Source organism: Oreochromis aureus, linkage group 11, assembly GCF_013358895.1.
Source record: "Oreochromis aureus strain Israel breed Guangdong linkage group 11, ZZ_aureus, whole genome shotgun sequence".
NCBI lineage: Eukaryota > Metazoa > Chordata > Actinopteri > Cichliformes > Cichlidae > Oreochromis > Oreochromis aureus.
Window position 1 is genome coordinate 10,664,064 of NC_052952.1, and position 20,411 is coordinate 10,684,474.

General features: G+C 40.3%; 1 protein-coding gene across 1 annotated transcript in view; it reads right to left on the bottom strand.

Annotated features, from left to right (window-relative positions):
- The window catches only part of LOC116322590 (eukaryotic translation initiation factor 3 subunit H), a 58,028-nt gene that overhangs the window by 19,333 nt on the left and 18,284 nt on the right, over positions 1 to 20,411 (bottom strand). The window contains exon 3 of the mRNA XM_031742692.2: positions 5,669 to 5,836. Within this exon, the coding sequence (XP_031598552.1) occupies positions 5,669 to 5,836 (168 nt within the window). The remainder of the gene's footprint in view (positions 1 to 5,668; positions 5,837 to 20,411) is intronic.

Consider the following 20,411-nt stretch of genomic DNA (forward strand, 5'->3'; position numbering starts at 1 on the left):
AATCATATGGGTTGCAGAAAACAAACTCATGGTTTTCACTTTGCCCATTTCAAATAAGTAAATCAATAAATAAAACATTGCAATTTTGGACTCATTTTTGTAGTTTCATGATCTATTTATTGGACACAGTTTTGACGTCTGGATAGTTGATCCCAGAAAAATCTGTACCGCGTAAGCAGCATAGTCATTAGCAAACATAGATTCCTTTCACGACTCATATTTTTATATGTGGAATCCTGAGAGAGGGATTGTTTTTATTTTCTTTTTGATTTTTTCCCCCCTTAAAGACGTGAAGTGTTCACCCTGAATACAGTGATAAAACAGTGATGTTTCAAAATGTACAACATGGACAATAATCTAGGATGATATCCAATTTTTCAGCACTGAGAAGCATAAAACCCCTAAATTTTACAATTTTCATAAATGAAAAAGCCTAATGATTAATTTTCAGAGAACTGACAGGCTTGCCTTGCTATTAAGCCAAAGCCAAAGTTAAGCACTATATTTGCAAAAGCAACTTAGCATGACATGTCAACAATAATAATTAGCTTCCTTTCCATGCATGGAAAAGAGTGGTGTGTCTCTGCACTGTGACCGCCATCATCATAGGCCACAGTAGCTTAATCATAATGCACAATATTCTCCTTAATAACTATGAAATGTGGTTTCCAGCAGACTCCTTTTTACAGCTCTACAAAGAAAAGCCACAGTTTACAGATTAATACAGTTACACTTTTTTTTTTGGCTCAGTTTATGTCCCCAAAGTGAAAATATGAGGAACAAAAAGGTCCTGTTAAAAGCGTCTCATCTGCAGATAAGCCATTATAACAATGACTCAGGGAATTTTCAGATTCTGTCAGTATGTCCTCTCCCCAATTTTGGGGATGGAAAACTTTATTCTTGTACTGGCATACTAAGTAGGAAAAAGAGGAGCACTTACAAAATTGCTTCTGTTATAAAAATCAATTCAACACACTAAAATCAAGTAAAAGTAGCAAATAAGAAAAAACAAAACAAAAACAAAGTTCACTTCCTGTTCATACTACCTGCAGAAAATGGGTCTTAACTACATCCACCTTTTTGCCTACAGCTTAGCCAGTTTTATAAAAGACTGACAGTTCATGTGGTCATCTCCACTGAGAGTGGTTGTTAATAGCAACAGTTCACTAAAGATAACCATCCTATACTCACAGGAAGCCTGTTGGCTTAATTAACATTTTGCATGATCAAGCCTGAAGCCCCAGGAGCCTCGTGAATTTGGACACAGAACCTTTATCTTTTCTGTACCAAGTGGTACACACATGACATTATACATCAGTTCTGTTGGTCAATATGCAGTAAACTGTTAGACTTTTGTCTTTATTTCTGCAAATGCAGAGAAGGAAACTGCACAGAGCTGCTGCTGCTTAGCTCTGCGTTGGTCCATCTTAACCTCTTCAATTTTTCACCTCATGTAAGACCGTCACTGCACTGAACACATTCAAACAACTGGTTTAACAACCAGCTTTAACTCTGTGCTGTCACTGGACAGAAGCTATTAACCCCGCCAGTTGGCCACTGGATTGATTCCTTCATCGACGTAAAATGACCGGTGAGCTAATGAAAAACAGAACAAAAAAAAAAAATCAATTTTCTTTCCCTTTGACTTTAAACAGAGATAATGTCAATTCCTTTGAGGCACTGTGATCTGTTAAGCGCTGCATTATTGACTGACATTAACAGCGCACTCCTTTGGAATGAGAGGACGCTCACCACTTGGCTAAATGGCTTTCTGGGATGACTGGATCAGAGGGTTACATGTTTAAAATGGTCAAATTTAATCTTTGTCAATACTGGGTCTCTACAGTCTAAAAACAATACAACCCAGGAGTAATGCTAAAGAGACAGAACAGGGCAGGGAGCGCTCCTCGACAGTCAGCATTACTTAAACCTTGAAATTCAAGTTGTTTTCATTAGCAATTTCCCTGCACAGAATACATTTATTTTCCTAAATCTGCAAAAAAGATTGAGAGACCAGTTTGTTAAAACTACAGTCCTCCACGTTTGCAAATAACATCATGGAGAAACTCGCAGCTATCCAACAGGAGACTGAGAGACCAGTGTCGGAGTGTTAAAAGCAGCTTGAAATTCTCATGAGTTGTTTGCAAAACTATGAAAAATCATCACCATCATAATGCGGCTACCCCCTCCGCGCGCCAGCTGTGGGCTCAAGGCTGGAGCTGAACAAAACTCCCTGATAACGACTGTGTTGAGACTGTTCCTTCCCATTCCATACAAGGCCACCTGGGTTGGCTGGAAGACTGTTTACTTAGCCTGGCAGGGGTGATACTGAAGGACACTGTCTCCAGCTGAACTATGGACACGCACACACATATGATATACTGATACTGATAAGCACTCACTGACGCATCACCCTCCAATTGCATTTGTCCCACCACGCCACCTCCAACGCCACGTTCATCCCAACTCTGATGTGGACATCGGGTCAGTTGGAGGCGCATATCGAAACTTGATTGCAGCGGTCCCAGATCAGATGTACACAAAAATCTGGAACACTTTCCCATGTTGCTTGTCTGTGTTTATTGTGTTATGGTGTGTTGATATCTGTGCATTCCTGTATTATCCTTTTTAACTCTCAGTGTTACATATTTGGGACCTGAAGGGATGTTTTTTACTCTCGCTACCTGGCCTGACCTGTCTCCCCAATGTGATGTTTGTATTGTATGTTCATACGGTCGGCAAGGTCTGTCATCTCGGTTGTGGGCAAGAATACTCGTGATATATACGATATACAGAAGAAAGAATTATCGATGAAAGAATAACTGACAAATCAAGGCCATCTCATCTCATCTCATCTCATCTCATCTTTATTGTCCGACTCTAGACTTGAAGTAACTGGATAAACTGTGAACAGTTTTAATGAAAGACTGCATTAAGTTCAGTGAGCTTGTGAGTCTTTTTGTGTCACCCTGGCTTTACTTTTATTTTTCGGTTCATAAACCTGAGGGAGAAAAACTCTGTATATTACAGAGTGAGCAATACAGACAGAAAATACTATCTTGACACAGTGTGGCATATTGACAGTGTCTATATTTGATTCTTCAGCTTAGAAAAGTTTAAAGTGTTTTTAAGGCTTAAAAACATATTAAAAAAAAAAAAAAAAGAATACAAAAGCGAGAGTGAGGTCCATGTCCTAAAAACTAGTCTGTAATGCCTAGGGTCCACACATCTACACCCCTGCCTTTGCCTACCGGCCAGCTCAATCTGCAGCTCGCACCAATGCCTGCCTCTGCAAAAGGTAGCCCCACAGGGTAGCAGATCCATGTTAGTTTTCAAGCTTCATGGAGGCAGGCCTGGCCATCAGATGCTCGCTGGTGAGGTTAATCACCTCTAAACAATCGGTTTCTTTAGAGTGTTCTAAATTGCTCACTGTCCGGTCCCACCCCTGTGACAAAGGCCTTAGGGGAGCCTATCACGGGTTACTGCCCTGGACAACACACTTACCTGGATCACATGGACGCACAAATGACACGCCCTGGCAATTTGTCAAGGGCATGTCGAAAGGAGCCAGCTGAGGTGGTTCAGACATCTAGTTTGGATGACGACTGGGCACGCCTGACTGTGCGCACACCCCAGTGTAAACCCAGAACCTGCTCAAGTGACTGGATTTCTTATCTAGCCTGGGAATGCCTTGGGATCCCCCATGAGAACTGGGGAACATGGCTGGGGAGAAAGATTTCTTGAATACGCTGCGTAACCTGCTGCATTCACAGCCTGACTTCAGATAAGTGAAAGATAATGGATGGATGGATAAAAGAAAACAGCAGCACTCTGACAGGAACGACGAAACGATCGCCATTATCATCCATTTCATTGTCCACTTATCCATGTAATGTATTAATATGCTCCCTCTGAACTTGGTGTGGCAATAAATTTCCATTTATTTAGACACTAAGAAGTTAACACTTCACTAAGTAGTGACAGGTTTTCATTTTCTGTCATGTTTTGCTGTCATTTAAATCCTTACACCATCTGGGGTGGTACAGCATTTCCGGGGAGCATTTAGAGGCTTTTACTGTGAAGCAGGTGAACCCACATAATGGCTGTTGGTGTCATGTTAGCAGCTACAGGCTACATAGTTAATCCAGTCTTCTGCGAGCCCACCCTTCCCTCACAAGAGTTCCAGACCACGGCATCAGCAGAATTTATTGTAAGGTCAAAAGCCAAAAGTCATTTCCATCTAAATCTGTAAGATGGCACTATTGCAGATGTGCACAAAAATAAAAACTCTCTATAAATAATCGTCAGTCTCCTTGATGATATAGACTTGATGACAATGCAGAACTTGCAGAAATCCATCTTGAAACAAAAATCTAATTCCAGGCACATGACGCTTAGAATTAGATTGTTTTTTAAACATCTGTGCTTACCTCCACTAATCTGTTCCTACATCTGTCAGACTGATTTATTGCTGAGTTTCTAAAAGTGAACCGCAGCAAAATATCTTAAGACTTCTCAGTGGCAGTCCTATTCTTGGATACCTATTGATTAAAGAGACTAAATTTGACATGTGGTTGTTTAATCATGGCAGAAACCTGAGTGACAATGAAGCATAAATGACTGTAATCAACTCTCTTGTAGAGGCACCATTTTGGTCCAAGAGAAAGAAAACGGATAATGACCATGTTTACTGAAACTAAGCAAGCGTTTCTGCTTTCAGGCCTAGGGTGAGTGTTTTGATGTTGCTGTGTTTACTTTATTTCATGAGGACTCAGCAGTACTTTGTGGAGCTAACTTTACTAGAATGACTTTCCACCAGCATGAGTCTCTTTCATTACTGGTGGCCTGTGAAAGGCTTGAATGGCTTTAGGACATGTGACAAATACAGCAGTGGATCCCTTCTCTCATTTTGGCTTGATATCAGATTATCAATACAACTTTTTTTTTTTTTTTTTTTTTTTTTTTGAAGTGACAGCAACAGACAGCCCAAGATTTATATGAACCCATCAGACCTTTACCCCGATGAACCCATTCTGGCTCTTAAAAACACACACAACATAAACTTGAAGGGGACCTATTATGCAAATTTCCAATTATATTCATTCTTGAACCCCACTAGGGCAGCTTTACATTATTAAAGGTTCAAAATAATTTGGCTTATCCACTGTGCGAAATAAGCCATTTCAGCTTTCATTCCCCTACTTTAAGGCAGATTTCTTCTCATGGGGGCTTTTACACTCAGTCACAGCTGTGGACCTGACATATTAGAGATACCCACTCTCACTGACATCATACGGAGCAAAAGGAAACAAAACATCAGATATCAAGTGTTTTGAACAGTCTGAGCTTTAGGCTCAGCTGCCCTTATTCTTTAAATGTTTATGCAAATTTAATATGATCATCCACCGTTGTAAAAGTGTAAGTATGAAAGAATATAAGAAAAAGTATAATAAGTAAATTATACTTAAATTGATGAATTCCTAATTTAACATCTATACCATGAATCTTTTTTATTTATATTCAAATTCTTTGTAATGTTCTGTCTGTTCATCTATAGTAAAATATATTTGATGTTTTGCCAATTTCTGGTCTTAACTTGCAAACAAAAGTAAACAAAATGATTTTAAAAAAACAGTCTTTACGCAGTGTTCTGTACGGGACTACTCACCATATATGAGTACTACTGACTCCTCAATGGCGTGCTGGTAGCTGAACTGAGAGTCGAGCAGCGCTCGGCTGACAAAGGAGCCATAGTAGGTGGACTGGTACCAGCCCACATGCAGATGGTCAATGTTGACGTGACGCAGAGAACGCATCATCTCCATCTGGTACTGGACTAGAGGCAGAGAAAGAGGAAGAAATAGAGAGGAAGGGAGGGGAAAGTCAGGGAAATGGGACAAAGAAGAAGGAAAAAAAAAATCAGTTCACTGAAATCAGCTTTTTTTTTTGAAACTGTGAATATCTGTTCTCCATCTGGAACTCTACATGGCGTATGAACAAGGGGAGGGAGCAATGGGAGAGAGGAGATGTGAGAAAAATGATAAATATGGTGAAGCAAAAGAGCAACCAGGATGTGAAGGACAAATGCAATGAAACTGAGGAAAAACCAAAGCTTCATCTTCTGTTATCAAGTGGCTGTGGTGGAGATTTTTAAAACAAACATCAGCTGGGTTCACCAGTCAGCCTTTCATTACTTATGTCAGTTAATACATTCTACTAGGGAGAGAACGGCAGGACAGAGACACAGACAGGCTTAAGCTACCAGAGAGAAGGCTAGATGCATTTCGGGGAGAGCCATTTCATTATGGCAGGCACATCCTAAGGACGCACAGCCACAAATACAAACAACCTGCCTCGCCGGCTGTAAGTAACAACCAAAGCAAGCAAGCAAAACAGTATCTCTATGCAGGCTGGCTGGAGGAGGTTGATAAATCAGTTTGTGATTGGGCAGCTGTGGCCCCCTAGACCCCAGTCTGTAGAGCACATCCTTCTCCTACTGGGGCTGTTAACAAGAACAAACTGGAGAGGTTTGAAAAGAGGCATGGGTGAAAAGCAGAGAGGGAAAAAAATAGAGCAAAGCTGGGAAAAATGAAGGACACTTGAAATGGAGGGAACGTGTTAAAGAGGGGAAGTGGGATGAGAGGGAACACACGAAGAAAAAAAAGGCAGGGAAGAGAGGGAAAAAAACCTCTTCTTTTTTCTTTAAATGGGTGAAGTTCTTTTTTTTTTCTTCTGCCTTATGGTCAGAATTTGACCCCTGGCAGGTGAGGTTATGTAAAGCAGAGATCAGCCAAAATCAAAATATATTAACATTTCATTTGGTTGTAATTAGCTGACCTCCAAGAGTTCATGGAGTGTTAAAAACACTGAGGTTTCAGAATCACTAAAATCCAAAGCAATGCAAGGGACCCCATCTGATTTGCATTAATCTCAAGTTTTCTTGAAGCAAACCTCCCACAAACCCGATTCTTGCAAAACAAAGAAAATAATCAATCAAATATTCTCCTTGAACTGGATTTTAACATTTGGATTGGAGCAGTGGATGGGAACAGACCCTTTTCATGGCCCCATACAGCAAGGATGAACTGGATGTAACAGTCTATCCTTCAAGTCTTCCCTTTTATTTAGTGATTGACATGGTCAGTGAGACAGAAGGAAGCAGAGTAAAACAGGGGGAGGAGGATGAGAAAGCAGGAGAGAAATAGAGGAAGATGCAGTATATGAAGATTGAGAGAGAAATTGGGAGACTGTAGCAATTCTGGTACACATCATAGGAGGTGGTGGGGGTTTCAGGTAGCATCTGCAAGTGTGTTTGTGTGTTTCTAAAATGTGTGTCTTTTACATTCAAGTTTTTAATTCTGACTCAATGGTGACAAATAAGAAGTAGGTGAGAATTAAAACAGAGTGGGAGAAAAGGGTAACAGGAGAAGCAAAAAAAAAAGAGAGCGTGAGGAAAGGAGGGAGTGATGGTGATGGACGGATAATAAGTCTGTTGGAGAGTGGCTCTGCTCGGGGGCTGGCTAGTAGCAGACTCCAAGACACACAGAGCTCAAGGCAGCCTGCCACCTAAATACAGTATCTGTCTGTGCACTTCTATACCCATCAGTGTGGGTACTTACCTTTTAGGCGCCACTGAGGCATGCACCAGCCCGCCACCCTATCATTAGCAGGGAAATTGTGCACAAAGCGATCTGTCTCTGATGCAAAAGGTAAAGGCTGGGTGATTGACAACAGAGGCAGGAAAACCAATTGGCCATCCCTCCTCCCTAACTCAACCGCACCTTCATTCCTAGTTCGGAACTCTAATCTTCGTTGGTGTCCAGCTCAATCGGACTTTGCTTTCAGCACATATTTCCGTTCATTCTGACCGTTTTGCAGATTTAAACAACAAGTGGTGATGATCTCCTTAAGTGATGGTTTAAGAAGATCAAAAGCTGCAAGCGAGAGCTGAACGTGTTGGCGCAACACCACTTAAAACGCCCCGTTGTTCAAAGCGTGACTTTACACCATTGTGCCTTGCTGAATGTTAAAACGTGTCACTATCAATCACTCGTCTTGGATTTCTGTCAAACGAGTTGATCTATAAGGCATTCAGGACAACTTCAAAGTCCGTGGGTCTTTCTGCAGTCGATATTACAGTTTAGATTCAAGGGTGGATGTCAGCGTTTTCTTTAAAATGAAAAGGTTGGTCAAAAGTCTAAGTATCCTTGAAAAGCATTTACAGGGAGGTTCTTTTTAACAGAGGAGCAGAAATCTAAGACTCAAGTGAAAAGTCACTGATCTTTAGAAGGTTAAGAAATCATATCTGAAGTACTCAGAATTTCAAAAGAGTGGAGCAGCCTCCATAAAGAAAGAATCGCCGTCTCAATAGTGTCTTTCCCCCCGTAGCTTGTAGGACAAACTGAGCAGCAAAGAGGCAATGGGGCACAGAGAAACAAAGGGACAACCATATATGAGACTCTGTAAAAATGCTTTAACCCACTGGGTTTGTGGTTCTGATTCCTCAGAATTATTATTCATATTTGGATTGATATACTGACTTCCTTCAAGAATATTGTCATTTTTAAAAGTTCTGGAACAATATGAATTATTCCCACTAAAACTTCAACAATGTGAGGCATGGGCAAAAAAAAAAAAACCAACCAAAAAACCCAAATCACAAAAGGTGAAAGTCAAATAATAAAAATGCTGCAGAAATAAAACGTGATATAGCGTTACTGAATCTGACTGACATTAGTATTCAGCGGATATTTTTTTATTGGCCTTCTTTAATTTTAATTTGAACTTTTTGGGGATGTTTTTTTCTTCTATTTTGTACAATTTGAATGAGTTTCCTTTGTGTTTGTTACATTTCCATAATTTGAAAATACATACTTAAATAAAACATGCACCACTGCAAGTGATAGTGAGGAAAAATAAAAATATATTTATTCCAGCAGATTATGCCGGCATGTCATTAAGTCTGTGTGTTTGAATACTCTTAATATTAAAATGACACCATGTGAATGTGAATAAGACTGCCGTGCATTCAAACTAATCGAAGTTTACACCAACTTCACACTGACTGACGTGTACTCCACTCAACTGGATGACACTCAGCTTCCACACGAAACTCAAGCAGACAGGCCGCCTTGCAAACAAACTCCTACCGGCTGTACTCAGGTCAGAAAGGAAAAAACGAAGAAACAAGGACAGAAGACACATGAAGAAAATCAACTGTCTCTTAGTCTGAGAGCTAAAGTGAGATTCGGGGGCGAGAGAGACAGCCAGCCAGTGGCAGGCCTGCAGAGGCATCCACTACAAACATCTAATAGAAAATACAAGAGTCTTGTAATGCCACAGGATCACTACCTTGTTTGTTCATAAACCCTAAATTACAACTGTGGGAAAAAAAAAAAAAGAACAACAAACAGCAAAACAAACTGCGTGGCATCTCAGCTGTGTCGACTCAACACTGATTGGAAGTCATAAACCTCTGGAGATCTTTCAATCTGCCTGGTAAGGTAGGTGCTAAAAACAATTATTTTTATAGTTATATAATCACCAGTAACAAATTAACACTTATTGATGAGAAAAAAATAGTGTGTATGCACTTACAGTGAAATTCTGTGTTCGTTTGTATCGACTGATACCGATACCAAAACAAATCTCTCTCTACATCCATCTATATTTATTTATCTATCTATATCCGCTGATACCCATTTATCTTCCCTATTTTTGTATTTTTCTCTATTATGACACAAGTATTCTTCATCACACTTTCTCTGAACCTTTACTAAGGGCAAAATTGACGTGACAGCACAGATAAATATCATTTGCTGACACCTGTAAATGCCATCTTATTTGCCAATAGTCAATATCAGTCAACAAGCAAGACAGATTGGTACATGCTTGGAAAACACTGACACACCCTCCCCCCAAAAAAATAAATAATGAAAGAACATTTTACTCTGAGTGGCCAATTGATTATCCGGTGCCTATTTTTGATCAACGCACTGATTGACATATTGTTTTATACCTAAAAATGAGCCATAAAGTGATAAGAAGTCAAAGCTACAAACACATCAAGCGACTCGAGGTTCACACGCAACAAAGAGAAGCTTTTGTACTTCCCGAATGTCAAAACAGGAAGAAAAAAAAAGGCTAGAGTAATCTGACATGAATAATGTTCTCTGTTCTTTCAACTACCACTGCGCCTACTTTACTTTTACCTTCAATATAGTGCTTACTATAGATGCCCCGCAAAATGAAAGAGGCAGCGTGCATCATCTACAGGCTCACAAGTATCACGTGGATTAATTATCTTGAGGGTGCACACACATAATAGATGATCGTGCTCTTTCTTCTCCTTCCTTTCTTTATCCACCATGGGTGAGACTACATTTAGTCGTGCTAAGGAACAACAAAAATTCTACTTCACTGGAATGGAGCTGGAGAGCTACTCCAGTTAATATGGACTTTTTGAAAGAGAGACAGAAAGAGGACTTCTTGCTCCCCCCTGTTGCTTTACTAGGGAAGCTAGTAATATTCTGTGGACATAACAGCAGCATTAGCCCAAGAACAGCCAATTTAACAATATCATCAAGGCGTGGAGGTGGGAGCGTGCCCCACCATTTGCTATTCCTCACTCATTTCTGCTGCCCTGCCGCCTCTCCTATCAATCAATCTGGGTGTGAGGCCAGACGGGGAATGAGTCTGTCCATTCCCTTAGTGCTGCTTGATTGTGTGTATGTGTGTATTTAGACAAGAGACAAAGTGAAAGTGTGTTTAAAGGAGTATGTGAGGAACTGTGAGTTCAACAGAAAATTGAGAAGGAAATAGGATGTGATGCAGAGAGTAAAAGTGTGAGATCTGGAAAGGAAAGTTTTTGTGTGTGAGCAGGTGTGTGTGTGTGTGTGTGTCTGGAAAAGGAAAGCGTGAGACATGTGAAGCTTGAGGATGGACATGCCGTATGTATGTATGATAGACTGGAAGTGTTTATCAGTAGGGAGCAAAACTTCTTACCTTGGGGAGCAACATTCAGAGTCATAATCAACAACGCACTACCATGTGTGTGTTTATACGTGTGGGTGTGCGTGTCGCTCTGCCATGAACCAGACAGATAGTCCATACTCTAATACTCAATGACACAAGAGGTGAACTGCGTTGGACCTTGCATGCTGCTGCAGGCCACAACATCTCTGTGCGGGCAGCAAGATGTGTGTGAGTGTGTGTGGGTCTCTGAATGTGAGGCTGCACGTATCTGCGTGTCACAACACATTCTAATCACCACCTTGACAGGCTGACAGGGCCTTGCCTGGAAAGTCTGTTGCGGTTTAACACACACACACACACACACACACACACGCAAAGTTTACATCCACCAGCGACAAGTTAAGCAGGTGAGTAGCAGACAATGGTGCCAAGTGTTTGAAGCTTGGGAGAGCGACATTTCTTTACCCTCAGTTTCCTCCCACTACTTACCGAATTTGGCGAATAGAACATTTTAATAGTTTAAAATAAGGATAAATGGGCCAATCAGACCTCCATCAAAAATACATTTTCGTTATAGGGGGAAAAAAATCCATTTGGAAGCTGCAATGAAATTAAAATTATGACTTTCAGATGGTGCATTTATCAAGGAAAGTTAAAGAGAAGGAAAGAATAGTTTAAGAAATATCTTGAGAGACGCCGGCTGGTTTCCTACCTTATTCAAGCTATGCATATATAATGCATTTTCAATTTGTATTAACACCTTCTCAAGCTGAAATTTGAAAAACACACACAAAAAAGATTCGGTTCATGCATGAAATGTAACACTTTTGATTGTACTGAACAGACTGAAAACCACTATTTCCACATATGTTCTCCACAGTGACAGCAAACCACACTCTTTTTGGCATTTCATAAATACTTTAGAGCCACGAGGAAAACAAAACAAATGTTTAGCTGCATTACAATTTAAAGACATCGTATTCTACCAGCATTCTGCTGAGTGAAGAAGGCTGTTGTTCCACAGCAGCTTCATTTTTTTTTTTTTTTCTCTCCTCCTCCACCCCCCCTCATCTTACCCTCAGGGCCCCGGAGCACAAACCCTAATTGAACAAGTCCACACTCTTGACCCATTCATTCAACACAGCTGACAACCCACTTTTACTCTGCACTCCATTCTGACAGTCATTTACTTTGCGACAAGGATGCCAAGCTGTTTTGGAAGGTAAAAACAGAGTGGTTCTTACCATCTCTGTGTTTACACATTTATTTTGCAGTTCTCTTTAAAAGCCTCTCTGACAAGCACTAAGCATTCTATAAATACTCCAGGCTTGACTTTACCCCATATGCAACTAAACAACGCTGCATCTACTACTACGTCTACTTCAGAGAACAAAGATAATCTGAATGTTTTTAGGCTTTGAGACTGACTTCCATCTCTCCTTTGTTGTTGCAATGCTGCTGTCCTGTTTGCCAAACCCCTCATCTAACCTTGCTACAGACTCAGTAATGTTTGTACTTTTCTTCTTCTCCAAATCTGTTAAAAATTCCAGGTGATCTGCAGAGTCCAAAAACTCTTCACTCATACCCTGTCCAGATTTGGGAAAACAATGAAAAATGACCATAATGTCGCCACAATAAAACAAAGAAACGATGGACAAGCTGATACTCTCAAGGACAAATAAGATTAGCCATCATCAAATGCAGTGCATGTCTATATACTGTACCCATGAGATGCAACTGAGACAAAATCCATAGTGCTATCCATTCATTCCCAGCCCACAAAGCCCATGTGTAACTCAAATTTAAAGGCTGTAGCCCTTTTTTCTGAGTTATTCACCATCTCCCAGGTTCGCAGGCTTTCTTTAGCATTTTAAGCTCACAATACCAATCAGCTTGTTCCTTCAACACTGCTTCTACACACCTGTGCTTACAGCTTTACAGCTGACCCTTTACTACCAGATTAACCAAACAACAACAGTCACACAGTAATACATATAGTTTAACATTGGGGTCACGTTCTAAAAGGCAGATTTAGTGAGAACTCTGAGTGGAAAGTTTGAGTTTTCTTCTTCCAGAAGACACCCAACTTAGACATCCTTTCTTCAACAAACTCAGGGTTTCTCTACAAAACTGTCAATTCCTCCTTCATAGTCCACATAACATTAATTTGCCCCAGTTCACATCTCTACAATGACAGAAACCCCATTTAGTTGTCAGTCTGTGATTTGTTATAGTTCAACAACTATTGGTTGATTTCAATTCTGCTGGAGTACTGGCTAAAAAATTATTCCTGCAAAAGTGGAAGCAATATAAGGATGGAGGAATGTAAGCAGTTAATACTTTTCACACCTCTGATTCTGTAAAGCCCAGTCAAATTTAACAACATGGGACCTTTAACATGACAAATGCAAAAGCACAAGTTCCTGCAAATATAGTTTCTTTAATTAACAGCCACTAAAGACAATAGCTAGGTTTTGTCTAAAGTCTAATTCATTAGGGCCACACTCCTTTTCTCCCACTGGCACAACACAATATGCCAATTAGGCTTTGAGCTAACAAGCGCTGCCCTAAGCAAACACATGTGCTACCTACATAAGCCTTAGATTGAAAACAAATGGAATAAATCAATCTCCACTCCTGTCTGTCTTAGGCAAACAATCTACACTTCCAGGCAGCGATATCCAAACACAAGTACACCCAGACGTGTGCACGCACATGCACACTACACAGACGCATGCAGGTACAGGAGATGCCTTTAGCCAGGGTTGACATAGCAGACGTCCTTAAGCGTGCATGATGGTCCTTCACAACCACTGCTTAATGCAGGTGTAAGAACAACTGAAGGTAAGAGGTCAGTAACGTAACCATGTATACTAAACTTTCCTTTTCTCTTTCCTTTCTGTGAGTTCCCCGACCTATATTTGCTGTGACATCAAAATAATGCACATTTAGCAAAAAGAACATGAAATCTACAAATGACAAGATTAACAAATAATTACAAAAAAAAAAACCCAAAACAAAAACATTTTGGATAAATGGTGTATGAAGTACAAGTATGAAGAGATAAATAATGGGTTGAAAAATCAGGGGTGGTGTGGATGAAAGAGTAGTCTACTTCATCTGACAGGGCTGAGAGGGTGCGGAAAAAAGGCTGGGAAGCAGAGGCGTAGATACATTATCTGCAGCACAACACGGGCACAAGATAAATGAAGGCCACTGCTCCCCATCATTATGACATACATGATGACAGTAACCGAGAGGTGCAGAGGGGAAAAGTGAAGGGAGGAGACAAAGGGTAGGAAAGGAGAAAGTGTGATAGGCAGAGGGAAGAGAAAGAAGGTGACTGCCTGTCTTTCATCAAAAAAAAAAAAAAAAGTCAATCTGCACGTGTCTGTTGGGGATGCACCAGTTTAATATTTTACCTGCATATAGGTCCAATCTGGACTCAGAAAGCTTGGTCGGTGATTGATAACAACAAGCAGAGCTATGTGGCAATCCACTCAATTCAGTTCTATGTTAGTGACCTGGTTGCTGGTGGAAAAGCAACTAGCTAAAATTTATTTATATAACACACTTCAAGACAAGAAACCAGTCACAAAGTGTTACAGGGGTATTTAATTTTGTTTTTCTTTTTTAACAGCTAATACAAGGTAAAAGCAAACCAGGTAAAACAACACAGAACATACAAACGTTCTGAATAGATGAGTTTTAGTGCATTACAAAAGATCAAGCCGGAGGAGATGAAGGGATCCAGCCACCAATTGCAGTAAGACAAAATAAAATGGTTAATTTATATGTACTGAGATATAAAGGAGAGGTAAGTTCAATGTTGTCAGCATACAGATGATAAAAAAAAAAAAATACGGTTTTCAAACTACTACTAATAATATGACATAATGGGATAATATACCACAAAAATAACACGAGACTGAACCCAGATCCTTGTGGAATGCCACATGATTATGGGGTGATAAGAGCTAACATAGCCAAGGAGGAAGCTAAAAGCAAAGTCCATGTAGTTTGGAGTCATTTCACACCTGCTTCGTAAATAGCTTTATTTTGTAAGGGAATAGAGGAAACTATTGTGACTGTAAATTACAGGAGTACACAGTAACCTGTTGCGCCTGTTGCCATGTATTATTTTACTAATGAATACCAATTCCCTAACGGTGTTCCTTACTCTAAAAAAGAAACCAGGAATTAACCTATTAATTTAACACTGGTTTCAATAAATCCTCTATAGTGGTATTCAATCACAACTGGAAAAAGATAGTTTGATGCATCTCCTGGGTGTGTGTGCGCACCTGAGAAATTAAATCATGAATTTGAACCTAAAATAATAAATGAAGTAATAACCTCATTTTACTCAAAGTTCACCTGAAAAAAGCAAAAAATTAAAATCAACTTTACTGTTGAAGTATGACGCCCGAGTTCTCTCTAGACTGGATTTCATTTTCAAACCACCATTTCCAGCACACTGACCGTGAACACATTTTAATGACACTGCCAACCAGGACAGGTGTAACCTGACAGACCAATCAGCATTTCTCAACAGCATGGTAATGTGCAGGCTTTCATTTACAAGCAATTCACTCTACAGATGAGTTTATTAACAATATATTAATCATTGTCGTCATTAATTTCTGTAGCCAATCATCAACTTCGCCCTGCTAGACAGTACAGTAAATATATCGCTGACCTTGGGACACTCTCTTTCCCATTATTTCAGTGAAACTCCACGGTGCACTTGTTCCTACTGTTATACGTTAAAAACGACTTTCAAAGACATTAAGTCCAGGCAGCGTGTCGTCCTCTTCTCTAAAGAGGAAAGATGACAAACGCATTCTTTCTATGCATTGTCAAGGTCAGCTGGTGTGGATGTGAGAGAGCAGATAGCTCCGTCATGGCATTCTGTCCGTCCGTGCATTCATCTGTCGGAAGACGGGAGCAGTGATAAATGTGCAACTTGTCGGGAAGTAAATGGTGGTATCGAGTTGTGGTCTGGTCCGGGGTGTCAGGAGAGGCGCGGGGCTAATTTTCAGCAGCAAGGCTATAATGGGATGTGTGTGCCTATTTGTGAGTGTCTCTGCGTGTTTGTGTGAGTGCACCCACCACGGTCTATGTTCCACCTGGCACAGTGGATTAGGTGCAATTAATCTTAGTTAAGCAAGCCCTGCGGAGAGCTGCCTCCGTTACACGCACATGTACATACAAACGCGCACACTGTGCCACAATCAGGCACACAAACCCCCTCAGTGATGCAGTGATGCACAAGAGGGAGGGCGAGCATACTGAAGCAGCTGCTTTGTGTGCATAACACACTGACGAGTTCACCGTATGCACATTTGACAACGCTGCTTGTCAGGGCTTTGTTTTTACAGTGGGAATGGGGAAGGGGAAATCGGGTGTGCGCGCTCGTTTGCTCACATCTATTCGCACACTCGTTTATCTTCTCAAATGTGACAAAAAGGAAGAAAATTGGGCGCTCACTGTCATACAGGTGTTAGCATCAACAAAGGTAAATGTCATAGCTAGTGGAGGTTTATTTATTAACTATGGTGGCCGATTTGGTGACATCATGAAGGCACAGGGGAGTAAGATATCATTTGTGAGGTCACAAAAGCCCACAAGAGTATTAGAATAGGTAATGTTACATGCTGTTTCCCTTGAATGATGAGTCCTAGCAAAAGAGCTGATGGGTCCTTCCCACAGAATGCTGAGCAACTACCTTAACAAGCTACAATAGCTTGCTAACAGCTGACCAAACATAACATACCAACATAATCCTTTGACAAAGCAAAAATCTCATATTTTCAGTTTGCAGAAAACCACATTCAACTTGTATTCATTTCACATTTGAGTGTTTGTGAGGTCCAAGCGATGAAGGGGATACACAGTTCAACACAGGCGTCCACATACCCATTTTTCAGTCATGCACATGCTTCTTCCTATAAATGAATAATTCTCATGACAAAAAAACATATTTGCACTCGAGCAAACATTAAATGTAAAAACATTTTAAATACCTATTTTTTTATATTATGTTTTAAGCCTCACATAAACAATACGAGGTACCCCTCGTGTTGCTAATGGCTGCAAACAGGCTTTGAAAGTGCACTCAGTCCTGTGTAAGAGAAGCTGGAGTATCTACACCTGTGACTACATGAACTAAGTATCTTTGCAGAGAGAATTAATTTCAGCACCACCCACATCATTTGTTTCAAACTAAACCCCAAGTGGCTTCACCTGTGTTTAAAAAAAAACTAATAATAAAAAATTCACAACTATCAGACTCGCATGAGTAAGTGCTTGCCCATCTGTGACTAAAACAGCCCAGCAGAGCTGCAAAGGAAGACGAGAAAGTTTGGATATTCAGGTGTCTGGAAGTAAGAGTCTTCATTGGCTTCTGCTTATAAAACGTAAGGTGACTCTGGAAAAAAAAAAATGCTGTCTCAATGTGGAAATGTCAACCACGTCAAATTCATGGTCTACGTGTTAGCAGTCACTGCAGATACTTAGTTCACCTCAACTTTTATACTTAGATTTAGTGACTTTTTAATATTCCTCTACGTTTCTTTTTTGTTGTTGTTTTGTTTTTTTAAAATCCTGTGGTCAGAGAAGCCGAGCGGAGCGGAATGAATCGTTAGCACATGCACAGTGTTTTCCTTGTGATTTGTCACCCTCACAGCGGCTGTGCACTGTGTGACAGGAAAAAATAAGAGAGACATTCTGTTGCTTCTAACATTCTTGTCAAATGATAATTTTACACACAAATATAGCCGAAATGCCAGCGCAGCTGTTGTCTTTATCTTGTGTGCGTGGTGATTTTGCCGGTACGATGCTGCGCTTACAAAATCAGTATCTTTAAAAATTAATGCCTTTAATGCTTTAAACCAAAAGGCAAATGTCCTTCCCGTGTCATGTTCAGCATCCCCACCTCATTTCTCAAATCCTTGTCACATCCCTCTCTCCTGCTTACCTTTCACCCTCCCACTAGTCCCTACAGCACACCTGGATTATCCTGCAGTCTGCAGTAATGCATTCTGACCCCCCTCCACACACACAGATGCACAAAATTTAATGTGGGGCAGAATCGTGAAGAGACAAAGGAGCGGATGAATAAAACAGTGGAACTGATGGCAATGGTGACGGCACCCGGGGGACTCACATTCTTGATTTATAACGCCAGGTGAGCATTCAAACACAGATACAGACCCAGCTCGCTGCTAACAGCCAGTCTTAGATCTACACTAAAGTGAGAGAGACACAAAACTCAGGTAGAGGGATGAAGATGAAGAAAGAAGAAATATTAGTATGGAGACAATGGGAAAGGGAATGAGTGATTTCTTTTTCTTTTTTTTATTATTAAAGCTTCAGTAAAAGGCCAATGTGCCCTTGAAAACTCCTAATACATAACAGTCCACATATTAGCTTTTATGTTTATGTATTTCCCTTAAAGGTGGGCTGCCAAGTGATTTCTAATTAGCCTTGCTGAGGGAGAGTAAGGAAAAATGGAGGAAATCAATTTCCCATTTGGGGCAGGTAGACTGATCTATTGAAGGGCTAACTCCAAGGTAGACCTTATCAGAATAGAAGTGGACCATTTTTTACCCAATACACACAGGCTGAATATTATATATATGTACATAAGCAAAGAGCAGAAATCATGACAAAGGCATTTTTAATCCTGGTGACTTCAATTAACCCACATCATCGTGACTGCCACGAATGACAAAGTTTAGAAAACTTACAAACCCTGCAGGAAGAAAAAGCTGATCTAACATGTCCCAATTAGCTGTTTTTTTTGTATTCTGCAAGGTTTTGAGTTCCAATAAAATTGCTAGCACAGTGGTATGTGCTTCAGCATTATCACTGTGTTTCCTATAAATATGAGGAGCCAGAGAGGATGCTCTCCTTCTAAAAGCCTCGTCCGCTCTTACTGGTCTGCTCCCAAGGGCTGAGCAGGCACCACCTACCACATCATCAGTATACGCCTCCAGGGGAAAGATGATTCATTAACATTTCCTTGGCATTTTCTACGAAACAGCAACCTATTATAAATAAATAAATGAATGAATAAATAAATAAAAGTACCCACAAAATGATTTTCCCCTATCGTTGGTGTATAAACAACACAGTATTCACTTTAATTTGATTTCATGGTGTCTTTACAATTCCCCTTAAGACAAAATTTCAATCAGAGAAGCTTCCCTCCAAGGTGTTTATTAAATCACCCCTCATGATGAAGATGAACCATTGCTTAAAAGAAAATCTGCCTATGTAAAACCAGCGAGCAGCTGTGAACTATCCATGCAGCTGATACCGAATGTTTGGGCAGGAGTCAGCAGAGAAAAGTTCAGTCTGGCTTTGGGTCCATTTCAAATCTGGTTTCTTTAATATTACAAAGAGCAAGGTAGCTAGCTTATAAATAATAGACACATCTGCGGCAGACCAAAGGGGCTATAAGAAAATGAAGGGAATGGAGTGTAGAGAAAAGGCAAGGAGAGTCTAATTATCTAACATTTCAAGTGAAGGAGAATATTCACGCTGCCGAGGTGCCAGGGACCATTGGATGGACAATGATGGATGGAGAAGAGCCAACAAAATGTGAGTCAGACTCTGCAGCTTCCCTGCCCGTCAGTCAAAGCAGAGCAGAAGACGTTGTTACAGTTGCAACAAAAACATTGGAATCACCAGGATTACTCACGAAACGCTAACAATGCCTCCAAAACTGGAGTCAGGGTTCCTACTGCAGAAATGAAATTGGAAGTGTGGGTTGTAGAGCTGTTCCTCCTTATAAAGAAATTACATACACTCTGGTTGCTGAAAAACTATGTTCCTATCCTATTGTGTAAACAATTCCCAGATCACAACAACTCTCAAAGAACCTAGGAAGAGGTTTTCTAGAGGTACAAAGCCGGACACGGCTTCAAAAACATTTCTAAAGACCTTGGTGGTAATCAATCCACAGTAAGACACATTGTCTACAACAAAAAGGAAAATCAAGAACACAATGTGCCTTACTGAAAGAGGTGAAAAAAAGATTTCAAGGATAACAGCGACACACAGAAATCTAATCTCCACAGAGATTAGATTTCTGACTTCAGAGAGTTCACTGCAATCTTTATAAAACAAAGGTTAGAAGCTTAAAAGCAGTTACCACATTAAATATGTCATCAATTAAATATTGTGTTTAAAGAAGTTTACAAATCTTTGCAGTCTGTGATTAATATTGGACATCCAATTGTAATGCACCGAGTTGTGTTTGCAATACAGCGGTCTTTCAAATACCATGTTTAAGAAGTCAATCACAATCGCATATGCGTGAGGTCACGACATGAGGTCACTTTGACACGTATGGTAATTTAAATGCCTAAAATGCAATTAGTCTTGCAACACCCTAAAAGATGCAAAAAAAACGAACCTGAGAGTCTGGG